General features: G+C 45.5%; 5 protein-coding genes across 5 annotated transcripts; 1 reads left to right on the forward strand and 4 right to left on the reverse strand.

Moving 5' to 3' along the window:
• Positions 1–2,266: 2,266 nt before the first annotated feature.
• AGABI2DRAFT_195551 (hypothetical protein) lies at positions 2,267–3,298 on the reverse strand (the record flags this gene model as incomplete). Its single annotated transcript, XM_006456367.1, has 4 exons — positions 3,220–3,298; positions 2,691–3,162; positions 2,381–2,637; positions 2,267–2,329 (listed from the first exon to the last, which is right to left on the reverse strand). Coding segments are annotated over exons 2-4 (552 nt in total), but the record flags the coding sequence as incomplete, so codon positions are not given.
• A 3,339-nt stretch (positions 3,299–6,637) lies between these two features.
• Positions 6,638–7,411, reverse strand: AGABI2DRAFT_122329 (hypothetical protein; the record flags this gene model as incomplete). The annotated part of the gene is made up of 1 exon (XM_006456368.1): positions 6,638–7,411. The coding sequence occupies one exon, from the start codon at positions 7,409–7,411 to the stop codon at positions 6,638–6,640; it is 774 nt and encodes a 257-aa protein (XP_006456431.1).
• A 135-nt stretch (positions 7,412–7,546) lies between these two features.
• Positions 7,547–16,797, reverse strand: AGABI2DRAFT_122330 (hypothetical protein; the record flags this gene model as incomplete). The annotated part of the gene is made up of 17 exons (XM_006456369.1): positions 7,547–7,578; positions 7,633–8,101; positions 8,629–9,219; positions 9,271–9,524; positions 9,581–10,052; positions 10,106–10,178; positions 10,234–10,319; positions 10,375–10,436; positions 10,751–10,891; positions 10,944–11,005; positions 11,056–11,164; positions 11,222–11,511; positions 11,572–13,053; positions 13,103–14,004; positions 14,066–14,549; positions 14,614–16,276; positions 16,329–16,797. The coding sequence occupies 17 exons, from the start codon at positions 16,795–16,797 to the stop codon at positions 7,547–7,549; spliced, it is 7,641 nt and encodes a 2,546-aa protein (XP_006456432.1).
• Positions 16,798–17,671: 874 nt separating this feature from the next.
• On the forward strand, positions 17,672–20,904 carry AGABI2DRAFT_195553 (alcohol oxidase). Its single transcript, XM_006456370.1, has 18 exons — positions 17,672–17,753; positions 17,807–17,869; positions 17,916–17,991; positions 18,052–18,153; positions 18,216–18,240; positions 18,298–18,316; positions 18,372–18,404; positions 18,470–18,492; positions 18,559–18,697; positions 18,791–19,210; positions 19,269–19,575; positions 19,637–19,673; positions 19,722–19,851; positions 19,910–20,140; positions 20,191–20,283; positions 20,340–20,380; positions 20,441–20,519; positions 20,576–20,904. The coding sequence occupies exons 1-18, from the start codon at positions 17,702–17,704 to the stop codon at positions 20,656–20,658; spliced, it is 1,953 nt and encodes a 650-aa protein (XP_006456433.1). The 5' UTR covers positions 17,672–17,701; the 3' UTR covers positions 20,659–20,904.
• Positions 20,905–20,973: 69 nt separating this feature from the next.
• Positions 20,974–22,165, reverse strand: AGABI2DRAFT_154026 (hypothetical protein; the record flags this gene model as incomplete). The annotated part of the gene is made up of 10 exons (XM_006456371.1): positions 20,974–20,990; positions 21,049–21,196; positions 21,265–21,297; positions 21,353–21,400; positions 21,460–21,521; positions 21,590–21,612; positions 21,742–21,786; positions 21,845–21,886; positions 21,945–22,041; positions 22,162–22,165. 10 exons carry the CDS (start codon positions 22,163–22,165, stop codon positions 20,974–20,976), a joined length of 519 nt encoding a protein of 172 aa, XP_006456434.1.
• Between the last annotated feature and the right edge of the window lie 538 nt (positions 22,166–22,703).

The raw sequence follows: 22,703 nt of genomic DNA on the forward strand, positions 1-22,703 counted from the left end.
GGAAGACTCTGGTTCAAGGGCGAAAAACTGGGCTTTATGGCGGTCCTGATACCTTGTGAAGACAAGAAGACCATCGCAGCCGATAACACACACTGTGGTCTGAGGCTTATTAAAACGATGAAGTTGTATCAGAATAGGACATATCACGCACTATAAGGGGTTTTTTTTTTAATTGCACGGTACACCGGACCAAGGATGTTTCTGTGCATTCCCTCCACCAGTACACGTCTACCCTCCCTTCCATGGTCCGTGCAACGAGGCGATCATTGAATGACAGTTTAGTAGAGAAGCCGTTGTATGGCAGCGGTATAGTTTTTAGATGTTTGGCTATGAGCATACCGTTTTCTTGCGGTATAACGTCCCAAAGGTGAAGAAACTCCCCTGACGTCCTACAATCTCTATCAACTGGAGGTGTGCGTCCATGATCTCTCTGAGAATAGACCGTGATTAGAGACTTACAAACAGAATCTCGCTCAGCCCATGCAATAATAAATCCGGATAAGGGGTCGCTGCGCTCAACGAGAAAATCAATTGCGGCAACTATTTTATATGCTCCAGGGGTATTACCAGCACCATGACTAGGCGCTAGTAGTACAAGCTCCGGGTTGTCGGCATCAAGGTCCCAGTAATACACTGAGTATTCGTCGGTGCCAGCAAACAACCATCGTCCACCGGGAGCAATCCTTATAGTTGTTATCGCTGAAGAGGGTCCCCCTATACGCTTCACAGAAGGATAGATTTGATTTGACAGTTGCCAGACATGGTCGACAATGAGCCGTTTTTCGAATTGTTCACGGATCTGGTCGGTGGTGAGAGAACCCAGAGACTGTGTATTTGCCAAATCACTATGCGGGTTTTGTGCTATATATTCCTTTGCGAGGTTGAGCCATATGGCATGTGCATTGGTGGCGTCATGAAGGTCCTCGCACGTGAAGGCCTGGAGAATGTTTTCATGCTGATACAATACGGAGGAATGACGGAAAATTTTACCTTGCGTAGTATAAGAATATTTGCATATGGGAGATAGGAAGCAATTTCCGTCACAATTTCGGGAGGTAGGTTGCTCAGCATGACGGTTTGGTTGCTATCCACTGGCGCATACTATGTGACACGTGGTGTCAGATGTCACAAGTGGTATTCTGACACGGTATTGGCAATAAGTACCTGCTGAACTCTGATATCACGGCACCCTCTCACCATCCTATCCCTCTATTGGTTCTTCTTCTAGAGTTTGACGATGAAACCCACAAAGTCGCTATTGGCACTGTCTGTCTTGTGCAATCGTTTGACTATGATTGGATGACCAATGAAAATTCACCCCCTGACCTTTGTGGCACTGCACTCCTCTTGATTACACTGAAGAACTCGTTCAACTGTAAAATTTACCGATACTACTCTCAACTAGACGGATTCAAAGTTACTCTCAGCAGAAGCCTCACTTTGGCTAATTCTATAGCTGGACGGAGAAACGGATGCCCAATTGAGTACTCTTGAACAAACGAACTGCGGAATACGTACCATGGCCTGAGAGGTACATAAGATAATAGCCTTGAATGAGGCATAGAAGCGAGTGTGATGAATGCTTTTCAATGAAGCACAAGCACGACATATGAAATCTTAGCGGACTTGGCAGGACATACATATTAGCGAGAGAGATTTATATGTTATCCATTATTTATCTGTCTTATATCTACCAATACCGTCCAGAAGTCCACGCATCCGAGTCTGGGCATACATCTGCAGGATTATACAGTGGCGAAGAAAAATCTTGAAAAACAAGATCACGAGATTTTAGTGAAATCAACCGCCCCAGCTCCTCGTCAAAGGAAAGAACATCGTCAAGGGTTCGAAGAAAAAGATCTATGCCAGCTTCAAACATTACACCGTGTTCGTAAGATCCGCTCGTCAAAGCATTTGAGTAGCCGAATCTATACTGTTCCGTACCCACCCTACCGCAACCTTTATTCAAGCCCAAGCCATATATTTGAGCGTCGCTTTGTCGTTGGTGAAGGTCGAAGTTGGAAACCTTTGTCAAGGTCGCTTCTGCGTCGTCAGCTTGCGACGCTGGTATAGTAAGGCTGTAGATCCCATCGATCATAGCAATAATCTGACAGTGGTTTTCTCCGTCAAAATAGAATCGTGATGTCTCATAGCCACGGTACTTCGAACAGAAACAAAATGACCAGATTTCTGTCGCATGCGATACGGCCTTCCCAGTTTCGCTGACATCAGAATACTCTGGTTCCAGGGCATACAACTGTGCTTTGTGTATGTCATGCTGCATCGTGTAGACAAGAAGTTTATCGCTGCCAATAACGTATACACTGGTCTGAGGCATAATCAATGATGAATTCGTATCAAGACAGGACACGTCACGCACTATGATAGGATCTGTTTCCAACACCAATGTACACCGGACTAACCGTGTTTCAGTGCAATCTCTCCACCAGTATACATCCAACCTCTTTGTCATAGTACGTGCAACGAGGTGATCATTAAATGAAAATCGAGAAGTTGAACCATGGTATGGCAGCGGTAAAGTCTTTAGACGTTTTGCCTTGAGGGTTCCACTGGCATCTTGTGGTACGACGTCCCAAATGTAAAGCCACTCGCCTGACTCCTTATGTTCGCAATGACCTGGATTCGTCGTATATCAGTTATTCGCGAGTACAAGATAATAAGAGACTTACAATCCCGTCCAATGAAAGCAATAATAAACCCGGATAAGGGGTCGCCACGCTCGACAAGAAAATCAATGGCCGTGATTGTGTTATTCTCTCCGGGAGTATTACCCACATCATCACAAGGCACCAGGTGTACAGGCTCCGGATCGTCGGAATCAAGGTCCCAGTAATATAATGAGCAATATTTGGTACCAGCAAACAACCAACGTCCGCCAGGAGCAATATCCACAGTTAACATTGTAGGGGAAGGTTTTTTCAGGCGTTTCGTAGTAGGATAGACCTTTCCAGGTGATTGCCAGAGGTGATTTACCAGAAGCCGTTTTTCGAATCGCTCACGGATCTGGTTAGTGGTAAGAGAGGATAGCAGGTGCGTGTTCGAGAAATGACTATGAGGGTTTTCTGCCACATATTCCTTTGCGAGGTTGAGCCATACAACATGGGCATTGGTAGCGTCGCAGAGATCCTCATGTGTCAAGATCTGAATGAATAATGTGTTAAGGCAAATATAATAGGGAGAATGGACCGAAAATGTCACCTGGCGTAGCACAAGGATATCTTTGTATGAGAGATAGGAAACAATCTCAGAAAAAATCTCGAAAGGTAGGTCGCACAACATCCAGGATTCCAGTTGCTACATACCTGCTGCCGAATTTTTAACCAGCTATCACGTGTTCGGATTGCCCTGAATGAGTTCCTGACCACATCAAGGCAATGCTCGCTTGAAGTGACTGGAGCACAGCTGGAGCATTACCAGGGATCCTTACCTAGTAAGTAATCAAGTAGGACTCCCAAGATGATGAGGCCACCTCGAAATGAGTGCGCCTGATTTTGACCTTGCCGTGAGCAGCTAGCCAACGGTATATCTCCGAATTCAGATTTCCAACAACCAAGGGACCCCGGCCTAAGTACACTGCAACGTACCAAACTCTTCCATCTATCCGGTTACTCTTGTTGGAAAATATCCTTACAGGTAATACAACGGAAGAAGAAAACCCCGAAAACCAAGATATCAAAGCCAACTTCTCGTCAAAGGGAGATCTTCCAGGGCAAGTAAGATCAAATACTTCCCGGTTCGTAAATTGCTCTTGCGAAAAGATCACCGTCTGGATGAGTGATATTCATTTAAAGGAATCCCCGGGTCAGACCCTCAGAGGTCATTTCTCCCAGAAGCCATAACAAACAAGGAGGTGGGACAATAAGGGATGTACGTTGGCAGATTTACATGTACGCGCCTTATCCCTTCTAGATATACATATACACGTTCAGGAGCTATTTTGCATGAATAATTAATTTACACGAATACCTGCATCAAACCGTTAATCCGGGTCCGGACCTTGCTTCAAACCAACGACAACATTCTTTCATCTCCAACTAAATGTCGCCATCCATTAATCACAAAGAGGATTCTCAAAAGTAGAACGAGCTTACATCGCAGATTTTCAGCACCTCCTCGATTTCCACAATCACAGCACCAGCATCATCTCGCGCTCGATCTCGAAATTGCTGTGGAGTGATAAGAATCCATTTCTCGCCTTCTTCAACACGAGAAAAATTGAGGGCAAGGTTCCAATCCGACTTGTAATAGTATCGCCAGGTAAGGGCCGAGACGATGGCTCTCGAGAGCGCAGCGGCAGTCAAAACGGAGACGGAAAATCTCAGTACATCGGGCTCTATGAAGTCGTTGAGGTTGAATCAGATCGAGAAAAGCTTCCAAAAAAACAGACCGTAAAGCGAGTTGAGTAGCAGCCGCCATGTTACTTTCCTTACTTCATTCCAACTACCGTCAAAATCAAGCAGCTTCCTAAGCGAAGGGAACGCGATCCAAACTTGGTCCAAGAAAGGCTGAGGAGTCACTCCAAGTTTATAGTCGAAAGAGTGCAACATTGTTCGTTGCGCATATTAGGGGCATCAGTCAAAAACTCGAGTAAAACATATAGCCGAACACACCTCAAAGTCTTCGTATCCCATGTCATGCGGTGAGATCTGCATATAGTCAACGGCTTCCACAGGGAGCAATGGATGCAGAAAATCTCTGTGGAACTGAAACAACTTGATTGAGAAAATGATCATTCACTCCCAGTTTCGTACCTTCACACTTATTGCGAGTGAGGCGAGGGTCACATCCCAAATCCCGGTGCTTGGGTATATGGGCAGTTGCTCCTGAGCAGTGCCTTTTGCTCGAACTACACCCATCAAGTAATGGTAACGAAGAAACATCCACGCCGCATGAAAGCGGGTCTCGGGAGATGTCATCAACTGATCGACCAGACCTTCCATTGACTGGTCAAAAGAAGGAGAAGAGCTGGATGAAATTGTCGAGGAGGTCGAAGAAAAGGAACTAGATGTGCTATGAGAATGATTTTTAGGCAAAAACTATATAACGCGTGAGCGGAACTACTTACAATAAATAGTCGATTCACATACCTGAAGCAGCCAGTCAATCCGTCTCCTTCTAGTTTGCTGTCCGAGTCCAAGTAGGATCTCCCAGTCTCTCGGAGAGCCAGACCATAACCCATTAACAATTTGGAGAGATCTCGCATAGTCGTATTCAGCCGTCCTGCATTCACGTTCTTTGTAGTTTTCCAGCCTTATCTTCGCTATGGTTTCCAAGCTCAACAGAGCATGCGGACCGATGAATGGTGGCGGTGATATGATAGGTATCGGTGAGGGAATACTACGATCGCGTGCGGAAAACTTTATGGGGGAAGAGGGTGCGGTCGGTACAAGTTCTTCCACCTTGTCGAAGTGAGCCTACCATTTATCAAATTGGATGAGAGCAAAGAGGTTATAAGGCCTACCTGAGAAAGTATTCGCAATGATGCGGCTTTACGTAGACTTGCAGAGCGGATCATGAGCTTCCTTTTAACAGTATCTGATCCTCCGTCATCAACATTTGCTGAATTCTCTCTATGAAGTTTAGTAGGCATTGACTGAAATGGGTATGGCGATAACTTGCGAATTTTCTACCGAGACTTTGATCAAGCGTGTTAAAGACGGTCTGTAAGCATATATGCCCTTATCGATAGATGAAGACTTTTGGATTCCGGTTTGAGATGCATGTCGTCGAACAAGACTTCGCGTCTCGACACTTATGGAGCATAAACTTCGCGAGCGTGAATAAGGAGAGAAACGATGTGAGCGCCGATAATGATTCCGTTTTACTTGACTGAGTTGCTTGAATTCTCCTTGCATTTGTAGAGAAAATAGCTTCGAGTGAAGATTTTCGACGAACGCGGTCGACCCTTGTGGAGCACGGCTAGCATTCTCGGTACCCAAAGATCCACGCTTGACGGGAGTCGGAGGAATGCCATTCAAGGAAATGGCAACAATACCAGAATCGAGGGGGGACTGAAAAGGACGCCGGAACGGGCATTCTCGCGGACTGGCATTAGACTCCATGTGGGTGGTCTTAAAAAAGAAAGCCTTCATGAGTACATTTCCTTTTAAAACCCGTCAAGAATCACCGCAAAGACTTTTCAAAGTAGAAACAAGACCAGAATATGCGCATATATTGACCCCGAGGGACAGACGGGCTAGAACACTGGCACTGGCGATGGAGTTGATGATGGTCCACAATTAAAGAGCCTGCGGAAATCTCCGCGCCATTGCATCAATGCATCACTGGCCAGTGCCCAACTCGATCGGCCATCAAACCGGTCATCGAAATTTGACGTTCAAACCTGATCTATTATCAAGTCGTCTTTTCTTTTCTATTGTCCCAGGTCGTACATTTCATGTCTCTCGGTCAAGCGGATGGAAGAAAATTCAAAAACAACACAGCAATATTAAAATGGGTGCTATTAGGCGGAGACTGAACGACCTCATCAGCATTGAGGGAGATAAGAGAGCTCAGGCGGTGGTAATTAAAGTAGACACAGAAGTTACATATTCTCCAAGGAAAAAGAGACTTTACACACAAAAAACATCTATTCACCTCCTGCATATCGACGGCTTCAGGTGATTCCATCTTCACTGTCGGGATATACATCTGCAAGATCGTACAAGGGGAGTGAAAAATCGTGAAGCATCAGGCAATTCGGAGATACTACAACCAGTCGTCCCAGCTCCTCATCAAAGGCGGGATGACTGCCAACACAATCAAGAACGTAGCCTACCTTCGTGCTAATCTTTACGCCATATTCAAAAGACCCCTGAGTCGAACCACACGAGTAGCCAAACCTATACAGTTCCGCGCGCACTCTGCAGTAGCCTTTATTGAAACCCAAACCATAGATTTGAGAGTCGTTTACTCGGTGATGAAGGTCGAAATTGGAAATTTTTGCCAAGCTCGGCTTGCAAGCTGATGACGTCGGTATGGTGAGGCTGTATATGCCATTACACATGACAATGATCTGGCGGTAGTTTGCCCCATCAAAATACAGTCGCGATATTTCACGGCCATGGCGCTTGCAACCGAATCGAAATGACCAGACTTCTGTCGCATGCAGCATGACCTTTCCAACTTCTTCGACTTTGGAATATCCTAGTTCTAGGGCGTAAAACTGCGCTTCACGGCGTTGCATATTATCCGTAAACACAAGAAGGTTATGACTCCCGACAACAAATAAATCGGTCTGAAGTGTAGACTGTGTAGTCAATGATGGAGTCGCATCGGGATAGGGTATATCACGCACTATAGTCGCTTTATCTTTGATTTCCAATGTACACCGAACCAAGTGTGTCTCGGTGCATTCCCTCCACCAGTACACATCCACCCTCTCTTTCATGTCAGTGGCGCGGGCAACGATATGAGTATTGAATGACAACCTCGGATGAAAGCCACTATATGGAAGCGGTAAAGTCTTTAAATGCTTGGCTATGAGAGTGCCATTTTCTCGAGGCGTGACGTCCCAAATGTAAAGCTATTCCCCCGACTTCTTGTGATTACGGTAAACTGGGGATGGACGTTTATGAGCTCTTCGAGATTACAGTGTAACTAGACACTTACCATCGCGCCCAACAAATGCGATTACAAACCCCGCTAAGGAGTCGCTGCGCTCAACGAGAAAATCGATTGCAGCAGCTTCAGTGTACCTCCCGAGAGTTTTACTAACGCCATCACAAGGTAATAGCCGTACAGGCTCGGGGTTGGCGGAATCAAGGTCCCAGTAATATATTGAGCGTCGAACGGTACCAACGATTAACCATCGTCCACCCGGAGCGATGCTCAAAGTCATTGCGGAGGGGAAGTCTCTTAAGCGCTTTACAGACGGGTAGACGTTTCCCGGTAATTTCCAGATGTGATCGACCATGAGCTGCTTTTCGAATCGTTGATGAAGCTGGTCCGTGGTGAGAAATGATAGAGAATGTGCGTTTGCACAATCACTATGTGGGTTTCGGGCCACATATTGCTTAGCGAGGTTGAACCATACGACATGGGCATTTATAATGTTTCGGAGGTCCTCCCGCGTGAAAGCCTGGTGAAGTTCTTCAGTTGAGACAGTCAGAAGAAGAAGCGGAGTAAGTTACCTGGCGAAGCACTAAAATGTCACTGTAGGATAGATAGGAGAAAATTTCAGACCAAATCTCGGGAGGTAGGAGGTAGAGCATCTGATTGCAACGCACCTACGGCCTTAACAGCCAGTATTAAAATATCGAACACGAGTCGATAGGTTAGGGTTTGTGTGGAAAAAAAGTCTCGGAGGAAAACCAGAGAAAGGGGTTCCAGCCTGTGTCAAAAAATAGAAACATTATATATTTAGCAACGTAAATAAGGGCGCCAAGGGAAGGACCAACAAAGGACCAACAGCCTTGCTGAAAAGAGAGTAGGAAAAGACTTTGGACCGGAAAAGAGAAGTATCGTAGACTTAAAATATGCAGATCGTTGAAGAAGAGGAAAGTGTGAGGGTTTGTCTGTACTTGTCAATTATTTAAATGTCTTATAAGCGTCAAGTTGCCAACGGCCCACTGCTCTATGAGTCCATGTTTCAGAGTCAGGGCATACATCTGCAAGTTTATGCAAGGGAAGAGAAAAATCTTGAATAATGAGGTGATCCCAGGATATTGACGCCAGCCGTCCCAGTTCCTCGTCGAAGGAAGGAAAACTCTCGAAGCAGTGAAAAATACGACCTAGCCTCGAGTCAAACGTTATACGATTTTCGTAAGACCCTTGAGTCGAACCCGGCGAATAGCCAAACATATACAGCTCCGTACCCACCCTGCAGTAGCCTTTATTAAAACCCAAGCTATATATTTGAGCGTCGCTCTCTCGCTGATAAAGGTCAAAGGCAGAAACCTTTGTCACGGTCAGCTTGTCGATTTCTGATGCTGGTATAGTGATGCTGAAGATGCCATTGCGCGTCGCGATGATCTGACAGTAGTTCGCTCCATCAAAGTATAGTCGGGATATCTCGCGGCCGTAATAGTGCGCGCAATTGAAACGAAATGACCACACTTTTGTCGCATGCGATGCGACCTTCTCAAATTCGCTGATTTCGGAGTATTCTTGTTCCAGGGCGTACAACCGTGCTTTATGACGGTCTTGATATCTTGTGAAGACAAGAAGTTTATCGTTGCCAAGAACGTGTAAACTGGTCTGAGGTATTATCAATGATAGAGTCATCTCAGGGTAAGGCATATCACGCACTATGATGGGGTTGCTTTTGAATTCCAGTGTACACCGAACCAAGTGTGTTTCTGTACATTCCCTCCACCAATACACGTCTACCCTCCCTTTCATAGCACGTGCGACCAGGCTATCATTGTGTGACAGTTGAGGACGAAAGCGATTGTATGGCAGCGGTAAAATCTTTAAATGTTTGGCCAGGAGACTACCATTTTCTTGTGATATGACGTCCCATATGTGAAGCCACTCCCCTGACTTTTTACAATCTCCGTGAACTGGAAGTGGATGGCAACTACGAGCACTTGGAAATAGAGTATGATTAGAGACTTACAATCTTGTCCAACCCATGCCATAATAAAACCGGATAAGGGGTCGCCATGCTCAACGAGAAAATCGATTTTCGCGACTGCATTATTCTCTCCGGGAGTATTATCCACATGACCACAAGGTGCCAGGAGCACAGGCTCGGGGTCGAGAGAATCCAGGTCCCAGTAATACACCGAGCATCGACTGGTACCAGCAAACAACCAACGTCCGCCTGGAGCTATCCGCATAGTTTTTATCGAAGAGGAGAGTTTTTTTATGCATTTGATAGAAGGATAGATCCCCTTTGATAGTCGCCAGATATCGTTTACCATGAGCCGTTTTTCGAACCGTTCATGAAGCTGGTCCGTAGTAAGAGAAGATAGAAATTCTGCCTCTGAGAAATCACTATGTGGATTTTCTGCCACATATTGTTTTGCGAGGTTGAGCCATACCACATGGGCATTGGTGACGTCGCGGAGGTCCTCGCGCGTGAAGACCTAGAGAACGTTTCAACGCTGATATAGTAGGAAGAAACTGCCAAAAAAATTACCCGGCGAAGTGCAACAACGTCTCTGTATGGAAGATGTGACACAATTTCAGACACAATTTCGGGAGGTAGGTTCCTCAGCATGGCGGTGTAGCTACAATCCACTTATTCGACACGTGATCCGAACGCACCTCAAGATCTTCGGCGCTTCGCCATGCGGCGATATCTCTGCATATGGTCGACGGCTTCCACAGGGAGCAATGAGAGTGGGAAGTCTCTGTGGAACTGAACAACTTGAAGGGGGGAAGATCATTTCACTCCCAGTTTCGTACCTTCACACTTATTGCGAGGTTCACATCCCAATTCCAGTGTTTGGGTGTATGGGCAGTTGCTCCTGAGTAGTGCGGTTGGAACGTTCACCCAAAGCCCAATCTTACAGCCAGTCCAGATTCACTGAGCCGGATGAATCTGGTTCTATTCGTGGCGTTTGTTAACCATTTAAGTGAGCGACCAACATTCTCAATCCACGATCGAAGGAGGCGCTGTCCGTTGATTATGAGATAAGAATACACCCATATTACTACAGCACGCTAGGAAGCAAAAAGGGATCACTAATTATCTTAGAATCGTCCAAAGGTTTTGACCATTTATCTATTCGTTAATCCTCATCAAAAGACATCTAGCAAAACAAAATTTAGACAAGCGTACCAGGACAGGCAAGAAAATAATCTTCCAAAGCATTGACAAAACGCTCTTGGTATTCAGCAGGTGGAATGACCGTCACGTTTTTACCGGAATGTAGGTTGTGTTTCGCTTTGTATTCGAGAGTCTTGGCAAACGTGTAACTCCCTATATAGAGTTCAGGAACCATTCAGGAAGGAGGTTTGTACAAGATCCGTACCGATTGTATCGACGAGCCCGCACGCGATCTGCTTTTTCTCTTGATCGATACCAAGTAATAGCCTGACCCAAAGATGAGGCAAAGTCAATATCAAGCGAGATTTGGATCTCACGAATAATCCATAATATTACTCTTAGCCAGAAAATCCGCATCACTCCTTATCGCCTCCTTCAATACCGATTTCGAACGCGGCTGTAACAAAATCAACGCCTTTTGCTGACCTGGTCGAATCATCAATACTGGTGTCCATGCCAAGCTCACCCAAGGAAGGAACATACCCTCAATCCATTCTCCATCGAACAATGTCTTCGAGTTCTGATGCTTTCCGCTATGCTTCGCCTTCACTTTGCGTCCCTGAATACCTTTGAGATCAAAGATTTGGCTGATCTTACGATGGTAGAAAAGATTTTCCATGACCAGTAGATCAGCCTTCGATTGTACGGCTCCCGTCTCCAAATTCCTTATCTCAATCGTATAAAACCCCACCAATTTTGCCAGGATCGTGGCTCGACTTGCTGTAGATTCAACATATCGAAAATAGGCAGGACCCAATTCCAATAGAACTTGTCTGCCACATCGTTCATCAGGAAAAATTACTTTGAAAACTCAAAAGAAAAGAAAGACACACAAATCAGCTACATTCCAAGCATCGACCAATGTCTTGATAATGAACTTTTCATCCATCGTCTTCCAAAAATTCGATTTACTCTTCCCACCTTCCGCAACCCAATGAACACATCTCTCCAAGCTCTTCAAAAACGTATCATCAATCCCACATCTCTTCCTCAACAGCTCAAATTGTTTCGCATAATATACCGTACAACTGAATTTCAACCTTTTGCCTATAGTCCAATCGTATTTGATATGTGGGCGTTCGTCAATTTGATTGAGATCAACTAGGAGAAGATTATGATGCTGATGTTGCTTTTTCGGAACCGGTGGTGGTGGTTGCGGGAGAGGATGCGTCGAAGGGGATGAAGGTAACGGATCGGAAGAGGAATGAATTGACATGAATCGCATAGCCATGTTCAAGCTATTCGCGATGGCATCAGTGATAGATGAAGTCGAAGGTGTAGGCTGATGAATAATCGAATTACTTGTAGGCGTTGTCGGCAACTCTTTCATTGCCGCAAAGGATGGAGAATACAGCAGCTTTCCCTCTACAGGTCCCTTATCTTTCGGCGGAGGTGTAGGAGCTCGCTTGACCGTCCCTTTCCCCCTCTCTCCGTCATCTACAATATTCATTTCATCTGACGAGACAATCGATAGAAAGGGCTCTGTCTTTCCTCTCTTGATGTGCGTATCAACAATACAACTCGATCCTGTCGTACTCATCTGAGATTCTGAGGTTGGAGGTGAACCACGTCTTTGAGTCCAATCCGATATAGTTGTCGTCGACAACGAAGGATCTCGGGTACCCCGTCCGCCACTAGTCGTCGTAGCTTCTATAGCTTTCGCTGCATGATAAGCCGCATTCCCGGGCTGTAACTTTCCGCTTAACGACGAAACTTGTTTCTCGGAGGCTCCAGAAGACTCGTTCTTCTTCTTCCCCATCTTCTTCTCAGCTGCTAGAGCGGCAGCGGCAGCGGCACTCACCGCAGCGATGGTAGCTAGATTCGAACTTGTTCCTCCACCACTACTAACTTCGCCACCAACGGCTTGCCTCGAAACTTTAACATCCGGTTTCGCGTAAACGGTAGTCGCTGCTGTGTCGCTTATTCCAGGCGAACGTGGACGTTGAGTCAATGGTGGTGTCGAAGCGCCTCCTACTCCACTACCACTACCGCCAAGACCAGGATAATCTGCCAATGCCGGGGACTTATGTCTCAAAACCTCACGTATAGATAAAAGTGAAGATGGATATTCTCGAGGATGTTCTTTCCTTGATATGACGGCGGAATATGATTCTGGTTCATGCCAGATGATATCATCTCGATCAGGATCGGGTTGATTGTTGGGTGTTGAAGAGCCTCCGAAGAGTTTACTAGTGTTGAAGAATGATGTCGTTGGCGCTGTTGATGATGAACCTTCTGGCGCGTGTGCCGGTGGCGAGGATATGGACGCTCTGCCATTTGTCAGATTGGCAAGTTCTCGATGGTAATCCATCGAACTTGAAAAACATCAATGAAGAAGACAAATGGTAAAAGGGATGTACACACCTCAAAGTAAAAGCAATAAGACTACCCCAGTCATCTTCTCTCACAACCATATTGCTCGCAGGAACGACATGACAGACCGAGTTCCACCATTCAGGTTCTTCACATTTCGGTAAAATCTCAACCAACTCTTTTAACCCCATCGTAGTTGTCGTACCTTCTACACCAAAAGCTTCCTTTAACAGTCCAATCAACAATTTCTTTTTCCTCTCCCCAAATTTCTTGCTACTCCCACTTTCACTACCTGCAGCGAGACGCAGCAGATGTTTCTTCTGCCAAGCTCTCAATCTTTTCATCAACCCTTTAGCACTCGAATGGAAATTTCTTCGTACATCGTTCAAAATTTCGATCCGAGTTTGCTGTAGTTGAGAATAGAGAGCTTCTTCAGTACGTAAGAATGACGATCGAAGATTCTGTAAACATTCTTCGGATATCGCGGCTGATGATAAGGTAGAAGATAGGGAGAGTGTTGACGGAGTTGGAGTCAATAATTTTGAGATGCTTGTGGCAATTGTTGTACTTGAAGGCGTTGATTCTGTAGAGTCGCTGGTATGATTTTGATCCTTCCTACCACTATCACCATCATCCATCCTCGAAGGCGGCCTCGCATCAATCACAACTTCTCCACCTTGAGATTCTTTCTCAACACTTCTTTCATTCGTCGAAGTTTCTAATTGTATCACTGGTAACCCCTTAGTTGACGCTTTCGGAGTTGTGTTCATCACTTCTTCCAACCAATCATTCCTCACATCATCACGATTCCCAATCTCGCTCTCACTCGGAGGCAGTGTCGGCAGTTCCTTATTCCCTTCTCCCACCTTTACTGCCGAACTAGCCGAAGGGGTAGGGGTACCTGTAGAACTTGCAGAATCATCATCCGCAGTCAATGTAGCCAAAACGTGCTCCTATATACCCCGAATCATCAACTTAGAAAAGAGGAGAATCGGGAAGAGAGAAGGGACGTACAAGTTTGCTCAAATGGTTGAAAACACCTTTGTACCAATTCCTAATTTCACTCCTCAAAATTTCCTTCTTCTCACTTTCTTCCTCCTCCTCCATCACTTTCCCTCTCGTTCTAAACTTCATACGATCGTTCTCATCATTCTCATCATCATCTCCAGCGCTTCCACCACCAAAATGAATTTGCAATCTAGGCACTTTCAATTCAAAAATATCTTCTACTCTTGATATCGAAAACGATACTGTGGCGTTGGAGATACCAAAATGACGGATTAAGTTAGTGCGATTTTGAGGGACCATAGGCATGTATTTTGACGTCCCTGTCGTTGTTGTTGATTGTTGCGTTTGCGGCTGATTCTGCGTTTGAGGAGAAGTTGGAGACGGTGGAGGCGGAGGCGGAGAAATGGTGTGTTCACACAAGTCAGGCGACAATCCGTATATCGAAGACGAATAAATGAGTACTTCAAGGAACTTTGCGTACGAGAATAGACTGTGAGAGGCAACATCGTCAGTAATGATTACCGATGAGAGAAGAGAAGGATAGAGAAACATACAAAGTTCCATCACTCATCTCGATTCGAGCTGTTTCTTTTTGGCATATTTTGCAACTCTGCCACATTTCGATTTGATCTTCGTTTTCCTTATGCTCGCTACTCTCCTCCTTCTCTCTTTTCGATCTCTTGTCTTGCTCTCTTTGTCCGAATTCTTCATACCCGCTCACGTTAATGCTGACTCTTATCCCCGCATGTACAATCCTCAGTTCATGCTCGCCATTCTTATACCCACAACCGCCTCCTCCAGTCGTAGTCGTGGTGGTGCAGGGTGAATTGGCATCGCGTATCATTTCGTAAATGATCTCTCCAAGTCGTCTATCTCGTACATTCTCCCCACTCGCATTATTCGTACTCCCGCTCCTGTTCAAATTTGGATGCGAAATCGAGGGAATGTTAAAAGAAGTGGATATGGGAGGAGGGTGAGGAGGAATATAGGTATGAGAAAGAGAGGAAGAAGGATGATCTGGAGGGTTCGAAAATGAGAAATACCGATATGTGTGCCATCTTGGTCGACCGCAACACACAGTATTTGTCAACTCCGCAGATGAAGACAAAGGGCCACGATAAACCGTATAAGGGGCGTCGCTGGAGACCGTAGAAGTTGTCGACGTTACATCCGTCGTTGTTGGGGTAGAAGCCAAGGTAGTAGTACTCGTCGTTGATAAGCCGGAACTAGCTGTAGGAGTCGGAGTTGATGGTCTTGTTGGAGGTTGAGCTGGTCTTAATTCTTTCTTCTTCGACGGGACATGACGTGAGGCCAACACTTGTAATCCTTGGTGCCTCACAAACCCAGTCAACCCAGTCATACCATTCCCAGGCCCATCTCGAATTTCACCAGTACCGTCCTTCCTCACAACGCCAGTGAACCCCGATCCAGTGCCAGTCCACCCTAAGATACCCACCAAAGCGGCCTTCTCATTGCCTTTAAGCCGCCGATTCGGACTCTCCCTTTCTTTCTTTGCGAGATCGATGAGCAGGTTAGGGGGAAGAAAGGTTACACCGACGGAGGTTGAGAGGAGAGATTTGGAAGTGTTGAGGAGGTTAAGAGCGCTGCTGAATGGTCCTTCAAATTGGGGAGGCTGTTGAGAGGAAGAGGGAAGAGTTGGCGGTGGCGGTGAGGTAGGAGATGCAGCAGGTGTGGTAGATGTGATTCTCCGAAGCGAGTCGCGCCTACGATTTTCTCCTCCTGCGAGGCCGCCGAACGAGAATCTCGTCCAGCGTGACGACAGCTTAGTGGGAAACGATGTTGCACCACCGTGATCCGAAGACGACGATTCTTCCTCGCGTTCTTCTACATTGAAAACTGAATCCAAAGAACTTCTACTCTCAAACTGACCAATCGTTTGAGCGCGATGGAATAATCCTTGCCGTTTTTTCCTAGAAAAGAAGGATAGTATCCCGGGAGGTAAAGGTATAAATGGTGACCGTGGGTTCGGCTGCGGCTGCGAATAACTGGACTCTTCTTCGAAATCTTCTTCTTCGCCATCGGGATCTTCAACTTTAGGACTGGGATATATGAGATCGACATGTGAATCTGAGAGAAGATGTTGTTCGAGAAGGAGAGAGATATGGATGTAAATCGAGACGCGAAGGATCTGTGCGAGTGTGTAGTGATGTTGAGGAAGGCCTTTGAATGAGAAGGTACCACCAACACAGCGGGTCCCTAGGTATATATTATCAGATAGATGAATTATCGAGCCAGATAGGCTACCGACGGTCGCGGCATTCCTGCAATCCGAACAAGACTGATGTTTCTATCTGGTGAGCATCTGATGGCAATATGAACTTGTCTGCAGTAAAGGTGCAGGCAATATCCAGCGCATGGTCCTGCGCTGGCGGTGCGAGACATAAGAGCAGATGGCAGTCAACGCTGTCCGACGATGCTGGGTGTGCTAGACAGCCACGGAGCTGTTCGAGCACGCTGTCCTCGGGTGCGGCGCGTGCTGCTCCAGGTATGGATTTGCGAATTCCTGCCAACCAGTTTCCCCTGGCCAACCCATCAGAGAAACAGTCAAGGGCGTCTTGGATAGCATGGACGCAGGCATGGTAATGTCTCTGCGGAATTGAGTTGCCCGGAACGTCGGCGAGGAGATGATGGATAAGAGCAGCGCGGTGGGCCCGAGCATCTATGCTGAGCATCGCGTGAGGCAGCGGAGGGAGGGCTTTGACGTTGTTCGCGGTCATCGTGGGCGACACGGAGCAAGGCTTGGTACTGCGGCACAGCGCATGTTCGTGATGTGCTCCACATGCTCGACGACCTGCAGCGTCTTCCCCAACCTTGCTCGTCGTCGTCGCCATCCTCCACGCTTTTCTGCTTCTGCTCGCTATCGCCGCCTTGACCGCCGCCGCTGCCCATCGTGGGATTAAACCCCTGACGCGCTTACATAACCAGCCGCTTCATCTCTCTGCCACTGCTTCTCTCTTCCGCTTCTGTCTCTTTCCTCTCTCACTTCTGCTTAAACAGATACTCCTTCTTCTTTTACGCAGCGGCTGTCATGTGTCTATGAGTACCCCACATCTTACGAACGAATAGCAGTCTCCCCGTTTCCACTCTTTTCCCGGTATCGAGACAAAAGTACACCGTATATTCTAGGTCGACTTCGTAGCCACTTGATGTGGCGTTCTCATGGAAAGGCGACGTGTACGCTCAAGACGTTTTGTTAGGAGCTCCAGCTACCGACTTTTTTCAGCTTTAGGAGGATCTTTGATCAACACTCCAACATCTCCAAATGTATTGATCTTCTCGTTTCATGTCATAATACAAGACCGCTTTCTATCCCCTTTTCTCATGAGATGGCTCATAGGTTCGGTCACTTGGCCTTATCTTCTTTCTGGAATGCAGATACACCACGAGCTGACAATGAATACTGTATGCAACATAACTGCAAATGGTCCACATGACACAAATATCCTCATTTCCTCTACTCACAGGACCGTAACTCAGTCTTCTTGGTATCTTCTTGGTCCGAATGTTTACACTTTCCCTCGGTCTCAATAGTCCAAGTTTCTATAAAAATGAGGATTTCGAATGGCTTTCTTTCCTCAGACACACTCTCTCCTCGAATAGTCTCTCACTAGCTCTAACATCATGGGTCATCCTGAAGAAGTCGACGTAATCGTTTGTGGTGGTGGTCCCGCTGGTATGTATGTATGCTGCCGCCATCTTCTGTTGAATCAATTTCCATTACGACAGGCTGTGTCGTTGCCGGTCGTTTGGCATACGCCGATCCCAATTTGAAGGTTATGCTCATCGAAGGCAAGTCTCATCATCCCTAACCTATTATGTTTTAACATTAGCATAGGTGGTGCCAACAATCGCGATGATCCTTGGGTCTACAGGCCTGGTATTTTCGTTAAGAACATGCAACGTGATGGAGTGTAAGACTCGTCCCTTCGACGTCACTAACATTGTCATTGATATAATTTCTTTCTTTTCAGTAATGAAAAGGCGACTTTCTACGTTGATTCTGAGAAATCTTCCCATCTTCGTGGAAGGAGATCCATTGTTCCTTGCGCCAATATCCTAGGTGGTGGTAGTAGGTTAGTATCCCTATTCCTCACTTTCTTCTTCGTGATCCATCGACTGATTCGTGCCCCTTCAGTATCAACTTCCAGATGTACACTAGGGTACGTAGTCCTCGAATTTCATCTTTAAATCTCGATTGGCTGACTTCTAGCTATCAGGCATCCGCTTCTGACTGGGGTACATTGATTCCAATTATCCGGGCCATGTATCAAAATACTTACCTATTGTACAGATGATTTCAAACAACCCGGATGGACAGCAAAAGGTATTGTTGACTATCAAACCGATCTCTCTCACCTTTTTAATTTATCGTGATCTTCCTTCTGACAGATCTTCTTCCTCTCATGAAGCGAGTACGTCTTTCATATCCCCTAAAATAGATTTCATATCTGATGTTCCTTTTTTTATTCTTATCTTAGCTCGAGAATTATCAGAAACCAACTAACAACGATACTCACGGTTATGATGGTCCAATTGCCATTTCTAATGGTGGAACTATAACCGCTTTGGCTCAAGATTTCTTGCGTGCCTCAGATGCTCTGGGTATTCCTTTCAGTGGTACGTAGAATCACCTCTTTCTTTTATGCTTCCTATCGTTTCTCTCATCTCTTGGACCTCAAATTGATTGATATGTTTTTCATAATATAATAGATGATTTACAAGACCTTCAAACATCACACGCTTCCGAAATTTGGGCCAAATACGTCAATCGACACACAGGTCGTCGTTCCGATGCAGCAACTGCCTACGTCCACAGTGTAATGGATACCCAATCCAACCTATACCTCCGAACCAATGCTCGTGTAAACAGAGTCATTTTCGAAGGAAACAAAGCCGTAGGTGTTGCTTATGTTCCTGCTAGGAACAGAGCCAACGGTGGCCAACTATTGGAAACGATTGTTAAAGCCAGGAAATATGTTGTTTTGAGTTCGGGAACCCTTGGTACACCACAGATTCTTGAGAGGAGTGGTGTTGGAAAGCAAGAGCTGTTGAAGAAGTTGGATATTAAGTGTGTTAGTGATTTGCCAGGTGTTGGTGAGGAGTATCAAGATCACTACACGACTTTGTCGAGTGAGTTGCCCATTTTTATTCAATTTTTTTTTAGATAATCACTGACACGTTTAATTAGTCTTCCGTGTTTCGGAACAATCTCATACCGTCGACGATTTCCTCCGTGGAGTTCCCGAAGTCCGACGCGAACTTTTCCAAGAATGGGAAGTCTCTCCCGAAAAAGCTCGTCTATCATCAAACTCCATCGACGCAGGATTTAAAATCCGACCAACAGAACAAGAACTCAAAGAGATGGGACCGGAATTCAACGAGCTATGGAACAAATATTTCAAGAACAAACCGGATAAACCTGTTATGTTTGGTTCGATTGTCAGTGGTGCGTATGCGGATCATACTTTGTTGCCTCCTGGGAAGTATATCACGATGTGAGTACTTTGCTACTTTTGAAAAGGGAATCATTTCGTTTATTGGGTTTTTGGTGCATAGGTTCCAATATCTGGAGTATCCCGCTAGTCGTGGCAAGGTGAGTTTTTCAGAGTTTCAAAGAAGTACTTAGGAATAACGTGATTAGATTCATATCTCTTCTGCCAGTCCATACAAAGAGCCTTTCTTCGATTCTGGGTTCATGAACGACAAGGCCGATTTCGCACCTATCAGATGGAGTTACAAGGTGACTCGTGAGATTGCCCGTCGTATGGACGGTACGTCACGTTCCCGTCAACTCGCCATAATTATCTATCTCACATATCTTATATAAAGCCTTCCGTGGAGATTTGACTTCTCATCACCCACACTTCCACCCGGATTCACCAGCAGCATGTCAAGATATCGATCTTCAGACTGCCAAAGATATCTTACCCAATGGTTTCACTACTGCTCTACATATGGGTACTTGGCACAGGCCCAGTGAACCCTACGACGCAAACAAGGTGCATGAACCAATCAAGTATTCAAAGGAAGATGATAAAGCTATCGATGACTGGATTTCTGGTATGTTTTTACTGTCTTGGCACGGAGTGATCTTGATGAAGTCGTTTTAGACCATGTTGAGACGACTTGGCATAGTCTTGGAACTTGTGCTATGAAACCGAGAGAAGAAGGTGGTGTTGTTGATGCTCGTTTGAACGTCTATGGTAAAATCTTTCTCCTCCGCTTATACAGTTTTTCCCTTCTTATCATCCTTCCACAGGCACTCAAAACTTGAAATGTGTCGATTTGAGTATCTGCCCCGTACGTTTATTTATCAGACAATGTACAATCCATTCGGGAATACTGATCAATGTTTTACAGGATAACTTGGGTACCAACACATATTCCTCTGCTCTTCTCGTCGGCGAGAAAGGAGCTGATTTGCTTGCTGAGGATCTCGGTACGTTTTGTTTCCATTAGTTACCTTTCTACCGGGGACTTACTCGTTGCGTTCAGGCCTTAAACTCAAGGTTCCTCATGCCCCGGTTCCTCATGCCCCTATTCCTAAGGGCGTTCCTGCCACCCAACAACTCCGTTAAATGGTAACCGAAATTGGGTTTGTTCTCGTTTCACACATGTATTTTATTCGTGCCACTCCCGACGATCCCACTGTGATTCCTCTTATCCCCCGGAATTTGAAGAAAGGCCCAAATCATATTTCATGTCTTTCAATCCCTCTGTATGTTTGATGTTGTGGATATTGTGATTTTTATGCAAATATTGCGTATGTATGATTTGTTGTTTAGTTATCGAAATATGACAAAACATTTGTCGAAATTCTGCTTGGCGTTGGCGCCCCAAAATGTCAGGGTACAATATACAAAAAACCGAATTACAGGAAAGAGAATTACATATTACATTTCGCCACACTCTATTCGTGCGTCAGCTCCGATATCCGCAGACACCAGAAAAATGGAATTAAAACGCACCAATAATCTTGACCACAAGTTTCGGCCTGTTATTTGGACCGGTAGGTACATTCTCAATTTTTCGTAGAGTCAACATTCCTTCGATGACTTTTCCAAATACCACGTGCTTTCCGTCTAGAAAATCGCATTTTGCTGTAGTAACGAAGAACTGGATGAAAGAAATTGGTTAGTTGAGATGACGAAGATGGCGTTGGTGGCTAGTCTTTTTGGATTTACCTGACAACCATTCGTGTCTGGACCGGAATTGGCCTTGGTTTTGAGTAAGATAACGATGAACGGCGAAGGAAATTATGAATTTGGGTACCATGGATAGAAGTCCGGGACCGACATGTTTATCGGTAAAATTTTCGTCCTGATAGAGACCAAGAGCCGGTGAAGGATGCGCATAATGGAAAGATTGATGAAGCTTACTGGAAATTTCTCTCCATAGATCGAAAAAGAACCTGTTCCATCGCCTTTAAGGAAGTCACCGCCTTTTATAGTTTTTATTGGTTCTGAGTTCAACAAATCCTCGGGTGGGTTGAGTAAGTTAGACAGATACCTTGACACATGAACCCTTGGACACTGTTTTAAAGTTCGTTCAGAATGTCGCGCAACAAAAATCTGGATATTGAGGGATGCCTATCGTACACTCTAAAGCACGAGATTTAATTAATATTCGAATTAGGATGGGGGAGTTGAATGGAAGCCTACCTGTGGAAAGTTGCATTCTTGTAACCTTGTGGTCGCGAGTTCACTCTTGAAGACGACGAGGGTCGACTGTGAGATTCAAACCAAAAGGAAACTAGGAACATACCTGTATTCTCCAGTACACAGTTGCCTAAAATTCTCCGCAGTCCTGATTAAATAGCCCCGTCATTTAAGCACAGTGGTACACTTGTGAAAGTAGAACGTACTTGGGCACTACATCGCTGAATAACTCGAATTTCATCCTGCCCGCGGGTGTTTCTCCAATTTGGATGTCCATGAACACTACCGGTCGGTTTGAGCTTGCTGACATTGTTGATGGATTAAGATCGAGGAAATTGAATGCAATGTTGAATCTCAAATGGGTGTTTGGCATTGGGAATCGATACAAACATTGGCTCTTGGCGTAGCTACATGTAGTATTGCCCATCTCTAGCCTCTAGGCCGGTCTCCTCCCGCCATTTAAAACACTAAAAGTCGATGTACTCCACTTAATCAACAAACGTAGGTTCCAGCCATTCGAAGACATGCTTCCATGATGAAGCGAATCTTGTGATTATGATCAATTACTGAACATATGATAAATCGAAGTGCTTTAGCGTTCAACATAAGCATCCACCGCAACATGCATTCCATGCGATTACGTCCCATGGCGGAGCTGCGAAGAAGCCTTTTAATTGGTACTCGATGGCTGCCATAAGGCTTCTACATAAATGTTGAGAGTCAGATGCCAAACACCGTGCCCTCGTTCTGGTTCCAATCATATGGATCCACTGCATTATTTCCGACTCTGTCCAGCGGGTACCAGTCACGAATCAAGAAAAGATCCACACCCAATTCTGTATAGAATACATATAGATCACTTTCACCACGATCAACAAACTATCAATGATTAAATATAAGTCGTGTATTTGGTTATGTTTACTACCGGTCTCCGTACGTGGTGCCGACGTCAAGATTCATTCAAC

Source organism: Agaricus bisporus, assembly GCF_000300575.1.
Source record: "Agaricus bisporus var. bisporus H97 unplaced genomic scaffold AGABI2scaffold_13, whole genome shotgun sequence".
Taxonomy (NCBI): domain Eukaryota; kingdom Fungi; phylum Basidiomycota; class Agaricomycetes; order Agaricales; family Agaricaceae; genus Agaricus; species Agaricus bisporus.

Excerpts from the sequence above, each read along its gene's own strand:
- AGABI2DRAFT_195553 (XM_006456370.1), top strand. The coding sequence starts at position 17,702 with ATGGGTCATCCTGAAGAAGTCGACGTAATCGTTTGTGGTGGTGGTCCC. Across the intron at positions 19,576-19,636 it reads CCTGGGAAGTATATCACGAT|GTTCCAATATCTGGAGTATC; the intron begins GTGAGTACTTTG and ends TTTGGTGCATAG. Across the intron at positions 20,284-20,339 it reads TGCTCGTTTGAACGTCTATG|GCACTCAAAACTTGAAATGT; the intron begins GTAAAATCTTTC and ends ATCCTTCCACAG.